Source organism: Mirounga leonina, unplaced genomic scaffold, assembly GCF_011800145.1.
Source record: "Mirounga leonina isolate KUSES-001 unplaced genomic scaffold, KU_Mleo_1.0 Mir_174, whole genome shotgun sequence".
In the NCBI taxonomy this organism is placed as follows: domain Eukaryota; kingdom Metazoa; phylum Chordata; class Mammalia; order Carnivora; family Phocidae; genus Mirounga; species Mirounga leonina.
The window spans coordinates 11,825,855-11,837,531 of record NW_023270451.1 but is presented as its reverse complement, the minus strand read 5'-3'; the positions used below and the strand labels follow the sequence as shown (position 1 = coordinate 11,837,531).

Sequence of the window (11,677 nt, the reverse complement as noted above, 5' to 3'; positions counted from 1 at the left end):
TATGTCTATAGGAACATATTTGAAATACAAGCAACTTTTTTCTTTTATTTTAAATTACAGCTTTGCTGTAGAGTAAGTATAAAGGGGAAAAGAAAAAAAAAAACAACTGCCTGATAGTCCAGATGTCAGAATTCAAAAATAAATTTATCAAACTTTTTTCTAAAATACTTCTCATGTGTTTTTCCCTCAAAATTGAGAAGCCAGTTCATAATCAACTGCAATCTCACTTGAATTTCCTCCTCTGTAGCTGCAAATCTCATTTTAAAGCACAGCTAACAAAAATGGCTTAGAGCTGCAATTGAGAAGCAGATCAACCATAGCAAAAAATGAAGTCGGACCTTCAACCACTGCAGGCTCTTGCTCCACTAAATTAATGCAATCCTCTCTTATCTTCTATTAGAGAAGGAACATTAGAAAAATGTGCCTATATAAAAATTATGTCTATATTTACACCAACATGAATATATACATGCACACATACACTAAAATGCATGGTCTTTTTTTTTTTTTTTTGGTCTTTTAAATATAGAAAGTATAAGAATAGTTTGTTTTATCACTCACCTAATCATGTGAAATCACTGTTAGGGTATATCCCACGGTAATTTTTTTTTTTTTTCATTTTCTTCATAGGCATTTGTCACAAAATGATAATAACATTTTGCTTATCTAGCTTAACAGGTTGCATTATTTTTGTCATTTTAAAAAATGATTAGTCATAATTATTGGTGCTCCTACACCAAAAAACAAAATCCTACAAGTTGATTTTGGAAAATATGGAAACTATAGAAAATTAGAAAAAGTAAGATTACCTATGGTCTTCTCACTAAATATATATGGGTTCTGTTTGTTGGTTTATTAATTTCCTGGGGTTTTTCCTATGCATTTTAGTAACTTAATTTTTTGCACAATTGTGATCACATACATTTATGAAAATTTGTCCAGTGTATACTTTGTGAAATTTTTCCTATGTTGTAATGGACTCTTTAAAAACATTATTTTAAATACAAAATACAGTCATCTGGTTGTACCAGATTCTACTTCTCCATTCTCGTTTACTGAGGCAGTAATGACTATTTATTGCTACTATAAATAATACTCTAGTGAACATATTTTTCCATAATACCATTATATAATTCAAACAATCTCTTTAGGGCTGGTTTCTAGAAGTGTATCACAGATTATGACTCTTTTTAAGGCTCTTGATAAGTATTGCTAAATTATTTTCTAGGAAGTTTGAATCTATACTCTCAAATTTAACTTATGAAAATGGCGTATTTTACAAAACACTCACTTGCACTATTATAATGATTTTAATATGGATATAATGGACATTTAATAAATAAGCCACAATTCAGATAACTGCTTACTAAATAGAATTTAATAAATATATGCTATTATTTTTAATTAAAAGGCTAAGTTATATGAAGATTATTTAATTGTGGGTTTTTAAAAACTAATGAGACTACACATTCTTCTATATGGATGAAGACTATTCTAACTTTAATTTTTGCAAAGCCTGAATTTATTCAAGTATGGCACATGTGACACACAGGGTGGTCTATTTGGTTTTATCCTAAGTTGAGTGGTGTCTGCAAGGACATGGGTAGACTGGGCAATTTCATTCCAAGGACTCATTATCTTGTCATATTTATTGTTAATTATCACATTTAGATGGGTTCTAATCTACTAAAATAGAAACTACATGGGAAAGTGAGACAAAAAGTAAACAAAGGAAAAGATCTGGTTTTCCAGAGTTGAGAAGTCATTTCAGAAAGACATCATGGTATATAACAGTGCAAGTTTTCATAAATTAATTAATTTCATGACCTACCTATCAGGCTGAGTGTATTGGAGCTGAACTATCAGCTTGTTAAATTAAATCTAAATTCAAATAAATGATCATTACAGTAGGTATAATGAATAGGGAGCAACAAAGATTTTGAATACAGCACCATTAGTGAGTTTGCTGAATGAAACTAATTGTGATATTTCTCTGGGTAAGCAAGGAGAGAATGTATAGATAAATTTTATCTATAACATTTAACTTCTCATCCTTGTACCCTCAGAATTCTGAGAATTCAAACTCGAGTAATACACCTGGCTTCTGCTCTAGTGTTTTTCTTTGTATCAGAAACACCTCCCAGGCACAAGCAACTGTTAAGCCCAAATGGGAGACTGAAAAAAAAGAAATATTTTTCAAAACTCACAGATATAAAGGTCCTAAAGGCAAAGTCATTTTAAAACCTCAACAACCAAAATGTTTCCCACTTGTTTTCACAGTCCATTTACTCTTTCTATCATACATCCCATTTTCCTGTTTTCTGATGACGTTTGCTCCTGCGACAGGAGGGAAGGAGAAGGTGAATGCACATGTCTTCACAATGGGCTATAATAGTCCCATCTTACAAATTATTGCTTTTTGTTTAGTCTATGCGCATTACTTGGCATATTGATTTTCACTTCTTATTTCTTATTACTTTACAGGCTCCTTTCCACCCATAATGGGAGAGAATATAGAGTTAACAATCTGTTTTCTAGTTTAATCATTATTCTGAGGCTAGACTTTGAGTGTTCATCTTATCATTTCTTTAAGCCTTGTGGCTTGTGAATGTAAACTTATCAAATGTATTTTATTCTCACAACACTTGAGCATACTATGAAAAAATAATCAGCACATGAATCTTCTTCTTCCCCACCTCCATCCAGCCTTAGTGAGCCTTAGGGCTCTCTAGGCATTGGAGCAACTACTCATTTTGCCAGAGATTCAGGATTACGTACCAATTATCTCCTTTTTTGAAGCAAACTTATTTCCAGGCAGTATGATGATTGTGTATTTGTCTCCAGGTGTGGCTATCAGAATGTCAGGTTGCCTCTGGTCACTGGTTTGTGTGAGGTGAAAGCATGCTCTTTATTTAAAAATAATGTATGACTCTTCGCAGTTTTGACTTTGGAAGTCACATCTCAGTATGTTATGAGAGAATCAAAGTTTATGCAAAGTTTTTGTAGGAACCCAACAGGTAATGATACTTCATCTGATGACTAGACATCTTTAAAAAGCAGCACATATCACAAATTGTTATAACTGTGCCATTTTTTAGTTTTGATACAAGTGGAATGCAAAATATCAAACTATTATAACGATTATTGTAAAACCTTGGAAACTTTCTGAGCAACTTATTCATTTCTGTGTATTTATTCATTCCCAGTAGTTAGCTTTTGATTTTCTTTAACCTCAACAATTGGGACATTAGGTCCATCTAGTTAGCCAAGGTGGAGAGTAAAACTTGGGCTGCATATCCAGTGCTGAACTAAAACATCTCCTTCTAGGAAATGTAGTAGCAAGAAGAGCTTGTGTGTTTGGGAATGGATGGGAACTGGGTCTGAAGAACGGTTATTAGTGATACTTCTGCTGCTAACCAGCTATGTGCCTCTATATAAATTAACTTTCGGGGGTCTCTCCACAAGAGAAGAACTGAAAAAAAAGGTACTGAATTTCTTATTTTCAAAATTTCACATCACTTTAACATTTTAATATTCTACAATCTGAATCTTACTACAGTATCCCATGCACAATTTCCCATAATCCTCTACTTTTCTGTCGTCCCTTTAGGGAACAATACAGTGACAAGCATTCAAAAACTTTACCACCTTACTGATGCTGTATCTAAGATTTCAATGTAATTATTCTGGAAAAGTCCTAAATAAAAAGCTCCAGTTTTAGCTCCTTTGGGAGAATGTGTCCCAAAGGTATCATAGGTTAATCTCCAGTTACCTGAATCCATTCCTAAAATCCTAAAAAGCCCTTCCTTAAAAAAAAAAAAAAAAAAAAAAAAAAAAAAAGAAACTACAGATCCCATGAGTCCAAGGAAGGGAGCAGATATTTCCCCTCCAGCCCCTCCCTGCCCCTTGAATGTAGTTCGCGAAAACTCAGGTTGAGGCATCCTGAAATATGCCTGAAAGAAAAGCCGGCTGTTTCGTCCCGGTTTTCAGCCGCGCTCTCGCCAGGCTCCTTTAAATCGGTGCGAGAGTGAGGAAGGATACAGAGAGACGCAGCGCGGGCTGGGCGCGGGCGCGGCCATCACCTGTTCCGAGACGGGCATGCGCACTGCGAGGGCGCGGGCCAGGAGGCGGGGCGCGGTGGGAGGGGCGGACGGCGCCCGGCTGGCACAGCTCAGACGTGCTTCTCCCCGGCTCGGGGCGCCGAGGCGGCTTCGGGGAGTTGTCCAACATGGAGGAGGCACCGGCTGCGGGCGTCACCTGTGAGCGGGACTAGCACCCGCCTGGCGTTCCGGGCAGCGGTGCCGGGTCCCGAGCCCGGGGACTCCGCCGCCTGCACGCCCCACGGCGGACCCCGGCTCCGGTCGCTCCTCGGGCCGCGGGGTTCCCGACGGGGACGCAGCGCGAGGAGGGAGCGCGGCGGCCCCGAGTCCCCCTGAGCCATGGGCAACGAGGCGAGCTTGGAAGGGGAAGGGCTCCCGGAAGGGCTGGCGGCGGCGGCGGCGGCGGCGGCAGCCGGAGGAGGGGCTGGCGGGGCGGGGAGCTCCTTGCACACCGTGATCCCGGCCGGCATGGAGGCGGATCTGAGCCAGCTGAGCGAAGAGGAGAGGAGACAGATCGCCGCTGTCATGTCAAGGGCGCAGGGGCTGCCCAAGGGAAGCGTCCCCCCGGCCGCTGCGGAGCCGCCTTCCATGCACAGGCACGCACAGCATGATGTATATGTCCGGGCATATATGTACAGCTTCCCGTGCACATATGTGTCAGCCCGTATGTGCCAGCACGGCAGTACATATATGTCGCTTCTGTCCATTTTATTCTCCCTAATGGGGTGACGATAAGGAGATCATAAGCCTTTTGATGGGCAGAATAAAAATGATGCATTGTAGAGTTTCTGGTGGGATAGTCAAGGGTTGCATTCTTGGAACTGTGATTTTAGGTTGTGATTTTTGGCCTTTTGGAACCTTTTCCAAGGCGTGGAGAGACGCCCTCCAGTGTTTTACTAATCTGGAAGTCTTCCATTAATAGGAAACGGACGTGTTGGGGAATGGATAGAACTGGGTGTTCACCTGTCTCTGTTTAAACCTCCTCAGTCATTTAGGCATCTTTTTCTCTGTGAATGATGTCTGAAATATTTCTGTAATAATACCTTTAATTCCCCCGGAGGTGATTTGTCCTTCCTTCCCGCCCCACCCCCAGAGGAGAACAGGAGCTGATTAGGTAGAAGGTATAGAATGAATACACCTTTTATAGTCAATGAAGGACCCTAAAATATGCTGTGGCATTAAACAGATGGTTTGGTCGCAGCAGACCAGGTGCTGTACATGTATTTCTGAATCAGTATATGCTATTTTTTAAACTATTGTTCTTTTATATGCAAAAGTATCTTAGTTGGTGGAAAAACATGTGAATTTGTGTTACCTTAAGATTAGTTTCCAATACATTTTAAGACAAAGCAAATAAGTGACAACTTGCGCAGGCAATTAAGAGCTATTCTGTAATATTAACGTATTAATTTCCCTCTCTAGCTCTCCATTTTCCTTCATCTAATAAATTAGTTGTTTTCTAATTAGAGTAGTAAGAGGGTATAATCACTGTGCCTGCCTTGCCTTTATTATTGTAAACAAACCCTTTAACTTTACACCCTCCCTTAGAGTACAGTTCTCTGTCCGTTGTCCTGAAACCATTCCTGCTTTATGATAATTGAAGAGAGACCTTCAATTTTCATTAGAGATATTGGAAATATGAAAGATCTGCATATCGTAGGTGTAGATTCTTAACCCCTACTTCATAGAAGTATTTTAACTTGGGAACTATCGTATAAGTATATGCGTATAATTTTGTCAAATATTTTAATTTAACATAGAAGTGTAACGGATAGTTGCAATATTTTTAACATAAAATCTTAAATGCTTAGAATATATCAGCTAAAAACCCTATGTTCTTGAAACAAAGCCACAACTGCTAGTAAAAACTTGCTCCTTTATGTTAAATGTGTTTTTCAACTTGTAATATATGGGGCTATTTCTTTGGTATAAAGTCTTTTTTATCCATTACCTTAAGTATTAAAGCTTATGATATGCACCATTTTTCTCTACTGGTGAAAACCTGACTTGGAAAAAATGTTGAACATTCATATATTAGATTTTCATAGGGATATAATGAGGTACAATACTTTTATTAGCCTTTTAGAAATGTATTCCAGCTCTTTGACAGTCTTTCCTAAGAGGTACATGCAACAGGTTTAGCATGCTGGTTACACAGACCAGGAAAAAGTGTGAGCTTTTATTTCTGCATTCTTAACTTTTCTTCTATTCAGGGGGTGGCTGAAAAATAACAATTTCACCCTATTAAACTGGTTTTATGCTGTGCTTATGTCAGATTCTGCATTGATAATTTTGTTATAGTAGAATTTTTATTAACAGATAATCTGTGGCCTCAGCAGTTATTGGTGAAAGCTTCATCTACCTGTATAAACAATATATTTCTGATTTTTGAGACCTTCTTATATTTTAGTGAAAAATTTTTATAGAATGTACATAATTTTTAGAACATTATTATCCTTGGATGTGATAACCAAAGAAACACTTGGTTTATCATTTAGATTTTTAGAAGCACACCAACTTAAGTATGTATAAGAAAGTAGATCCAAATTATTTAAAGTCTGAAGAGGTTAAGTGTGTCAGTTAGAGATGGTGGTTTTGTTTTGTTTGTTTTTGCATAAGGGTTGAGAGCCCAGAGACCTAGGTTCTTGTCCTATTAATTTTAACAGACTCATGACAAATTTTGTATGCTTCTCAGCCTAGCTGCCTCAGTTTCCTTGCCCCCAAATAAGGCATATGACACTTGTCTTACCTATCTTGTAGAGTCATTGTGAGGATCAGTTACAAATTGACAGGGATGTTTTTGTTTGAATTTAAGGGAATCTATAAGTATCAGAAGTAGTGATCTCAATATCAGCAGTGGATGGCACTGGCAATGGTGGCTCCAGACAAATTGTATGTTGAGTTCTTCACTTGTAAGTTATTTTGATGTATCTATATATGTATTTTTTATGTATATGGAAAAGTCAGTGCCATGCAGTGGAACTTCCACTCCCCTCCCTACCCCCACCAGAAGTCTCGATACCAGATATCGGTGACTAACTAGTTTTATAACCTTGGAGTAATCACTTAGCCTCTTTAAGCCCTAGTATCCTCTACAGTATAAAAATGAATAGCTATCCCCAAAGTTGCTTATATTTCTAATATCAAAAAATTTTATGTGACTCAGCACTATCAAGTGTCACTGCCTGTTGTGCTCCATTAAAAAAATTTTTTTTAGCATTCCAACTGCTTTTACATTTGTATCCGTGAATGTATGTTTACTTCATTTGTAGCTGAAACATTTTTTCTGCTAATCTGTGAAAGAAAAATTCTAATCTGGGGATGACAGTAGTAATGAAAAAGGAGGTTGTACAAAACATGGTCGTTACAAGCTAGAAGTTACAGGTTACAAACAAAATGCTTCTGGATTTTTGATTAATTGAAGACACAGAAAAAGGCAGTTTTATCATTTGGTCTACTCTTTCTGTGTACAGCTACAGATATGAGAAGGGCTTTACTGAAAAACGCTTCTGATTGGTAGAATATTCTATAGGAATTCTGACTGAATCCATTATTTTCTTTAGTATTCCTTTGGGCCTATCCTACTGGTGGACAATTCCACAACCATTTTTCTTCCTAGGGTAGCAGGCCAAGTCCAGGTTCTAAATGCATGTAGAATTTTTCCATTTATATCTCAGAACAACCATGAAGAATTTGAAAAGAATTCAAGAAACATTGTCTAGCATAAAACAAAAACCTGATTCATTCATTGATTCATTGATTCATTGTCATCCACCTATTCATTCGTTCATTCATTCACGAGACACTAACACTCTAGTTAACAGGTTTGGTTCTAGTGATGCAAAGATGAGTGAAACACTTTCTCTAGGAGGTCACAGTGTAGGATACAAGACACAGATTGCGTTTTAGTTGTTTTTCTTTTTGATAGAGCAACTGTTACACCAAACAAAAATTCACCAGAAGACCACAGTTACCTGAGACATCTTTCTATTTTTGTTCAGTATTAAGTCTGTATATTCTTTTAGTGATTCTCTATTTCTCACACCCATGTTTGATGTTTACTTATATAATTCTAGTAGCTGAAGTTAGTTTAAATTGTGGGGCAGTCTTTATAGCTGTATCAGTTTTCTCATGGGGATTTTATTATACAACTTATATTTTAGGAGGTACATGCAATGATAATTTCTGCTGTAAGCAGCTTGCTTTAAATTTTAGTGTTGATATCACAAATATCTGGTATTCCCAAAGTTTATTTTTTGTTTTGTACATATGTTGGATGACGTGCAACAACACAAAACAATGATTAAGTTTAATAGTATTTTCAAGAGAGGACAATTTAGTAAATTAAGAATAGATTTCATTTTTGTACTCTTTAAATATAGGTCTGTAGGACTCTACTAGGGAGCCAATTAAATAATATAACTAAGTAATTACTTATGAGATAGGAACTTCTGTAATGAAGTTCCTAAGCATATGCCCTTCACGAGAGTGGTAGATTTTATTAATTGAATGTGGAACATTTCTAGAATAATGTGAAGGTCTAAACAGTGAAATTTTTGAAAATAATCTATCTTAGGTTGTTTACTATAGCTCTTCTATCTTGCTGTGTAAGGGAACACAGAGTGGCCTGTAAAGAAACATTCAAAATTATTTTCTCCAAATGGAAATACATAGTATTTTAAAAGATACCTTAGAACCATTGGAATTAATTAGGGTAACAATTTTAGTTTCTTGTTTAAATTATCTAAAGTTTTTGTAACTTTTTTTCCTGGAGGAATTTGCCAAAACTAAGAATTCTATTTATTCAACTTTTATTAGAAAATCACTTTTTGCATATGGTGGCTTTTATAGATTATTTCCTTATTTTTTGCTGTTTAGAAGTAATACTTCTGTATTTCTTTCTACAGTACCTTATAACTTGATCTGTCTCAAGTTTCTGTGCCATTTGGGGAATTTCAAAAACTTAATTCATATTAAGTACTAAATAATTGGAAATTAAAAGTTTATAATCTGGCCCATTAGCAGGTAAATTTTCACAAAACAAATTAAAACTTGTAGAGCTTTATTGTGATCATCTCATATTTTAAGTGCTACTGAATAACTCTGTTTCTTTTTTCTTTTAATGAAAAAGAAATAAATCTTTTTCCGAAGTTAAAAAGCTTCATGTATCAAATGAAATACTCGTAATTTTATTTTTATGTAATCCTAATAGAGCCTATTCTTATTAGTTACCACTTTATCAGTAAAGAATGGCTTATTTAAAAAAAAGTAATGTATTTGATTTTTGGTTAAAAGTATAAAAAATCAACTATTTTAATTATTTAACCATAGTTATTTCAAAGTGATCATGTTTCCAAAACTATTTAAAAAAAATCATCGTGTATGTTTGTCTATGAATTAAAAGAAAATTTGTAAGTTAGTTATGTCCTTAAATCTTTGTCAATAATAAATAGTATTACTAATAATCTAACAGTGGCAATAGTAAATGTTATAGAAAACATTAAGAGATTATTATGTATCTTCTTCTGAGAAAAGTAACAGTACTTTCGAAAGTAGGTTCATAACCAGCCTGTTGCTAACTGTATGCCCGCTGTATCTCAAGCTTCTTTAAGCATCTAACATTATTTTGCATAGAGATCTCAGGTTAATAATTAGCTATTGGAAAAATAATTAAATGACATAACATTTTTCTTCTACAAGAAATACGGAATTGTTTCTCAAAAATTTCTAATTGAAGTAGGACTTCTCATTTTATAAAGTTTAATAAGGATAATATTTGAGGGATAATATCTTTTCCAACAGAATAAAGTTGAATAGATTATCAACTTTCTCAGTGTTCCTGGAAATGCATCACATAACCTCTTTTACTAAAAAGTTCCCCGATGTCGTGTGCCATATGTTACTAATGTAACTTCTTGTTATCAAGTAAAAGAAAAAACAGTTGCAACAAGCTCCCACATTTTAAAATGAATATTCTTAATTCTTGGTGCTGCTAGCATTTGGAAGAATAACATTCTTCAAACGTGAACATACTAGAACATGGCCCTGCATTGGTTTATTGAGTTGATATATTTAATAAGGTTTTAAGGATGGCCAGATTCTATTAAGTGTAAATATAAACTATTATAAGTGATGTCTAACTAGATATCTTAGAGTAGCAAGTATTGGTTTTTCCCCCTCTTGTTTACCTTGTTGAAAATCTCTATCCACATAAAGAAAGTAACAAAGACTTGAAGGATTTTATGATCATTTACAGGATGCTGCAAAAATGTGTTCTAGTTATATCTATACATGCGTAATTTTGAGGCTCTAAGAATGTAATGGCTCGTTAATATTATTTTGAGTTGGGATACTTTCCATTATTTTTACTTCTTTTCATTTCATTCTTCTAGGAAGCAAGAGTTGGAGAGTAGTCATCCTCCAAAGCAACCCGGAAAACCGCCGGACCCTGGGCGTTCAGCTCAGCCTGGTCTCAGTAAAAGTAGAACTACAGACACTTTGAGGTCAGAGCAGAAGTCGCCTGGAAGGAGTCCTTCCACTATTAGCTTGAAAGAATCAAAGTCCAGAACTGATTTGAAGGAAGAGCACAAGTCTAGTATGATGCCTGGCTTCCTCTCAGAGGTTAACCCTTTAAGTGCTGTCTCCTCTGTTGTAAATAAATTCAATCCTTTTGATTTGATATCAGACTCTGATGCATCCCAGGAAGAAACTGCCAAGAAACAAAAAATAGCTCAGAAAGAACCAGGCAAACCTGAAGGAATCACAAAGCCTCCATCACAACAATCACCTAAGCCAGATCCAAAGCAGCAGGGACCTGTGAGGGTCCCACCACAGCAGGATGGCTCTCCCAAATCAGGATCTTCTCAGCAACCGGAAAAGATGAAATCACAGCCCCCAGGGACAGGCAAGCCAGTTCAGGGGCTTACCCAGGCACCTCAGATAGACCAGGCACAGTTGCCACTTCAGAGAGATGCAGCCAGGCCTCAGACTAAACAGTCTGACGCTCTAAGGGGAGAATCAGTTAAACCCTCAGCGCAAAGCCCAACCAAACCATCTATTCAGCAAGCAAGTCCTGGAAAACCTCCAGCCCAGCAACCTGGACCTGAAAAAGTTGCCACACCACACCCTGGGCCTGCAAAGCCCTCAGCTCAGCAACCAGGGCCAACAAAGGCCTTAGCTCAACAGCCAGGGACAGCAAAGCCCCCAGTCCAGCCACCAGGGACAACAAAACCTGCTGCTCAGCAGCCTGGGCCAAAGTCTTCAGCTCAGCCACTTGGGCCTGCGAAGCCTCAAGCTCAACAGGCTGGGTCAGAGAAACTTCCATCTCAGCAGCCAGGGCCAGCAAAGCCCCCAACCCAGCAGCCAGGGCCAGCAAAATCCCAAGCTCACCAACCTGGGCCACAGTCCCCAGCTCAGCCACCTGGGCCTGCAAAAGCTCCTTCTCAGCAGGCTGGGCCAACAAAGTCTCCGGCTCAGCAGCCTGGGCCAGGAAAAACTCCACCTCAACCGCCTGGCCCAGCAAAACCCCCTCCTCAGCAGCCTGGCCCAGCAAAACCCCCTCCTCAGCAGCCTGGCCC

At 37.5% G+C, this 11,677-nt stretch overlaps 1 protein-coding gene across 1 annotated transcript in view; it reads left to right on the top strand.

The window, feature by feature from the left end:
• The first annotated feature begins 4,271 nt into the window (after positions 1–4,271).
• The window catches only part of PCLO (piccolo presynaptic cytomatrix protein), a 392,880-nt gene continuing 385,474 nt past the window's right edge, over positions 4,272–11,677 (top strand). The window contains exons 1-2 of the mRNA XM_035020471.1: positions 4,272–4,696; positions 10,493–11,677. The exon at positions 10,493–11,677 is cut by the window's right edge and continues 460 nt beyond it. Of these exons, the coding sequence (XP_034876362.1) occupies positions 4,440–4,696; positions 10,493–11,677 (1,442 nt within the window). The 5' untranslated portion in view covers positions 4,272–4,439. The remainder of the gene's footprint in view (positions 4,697–10,492) is intronic.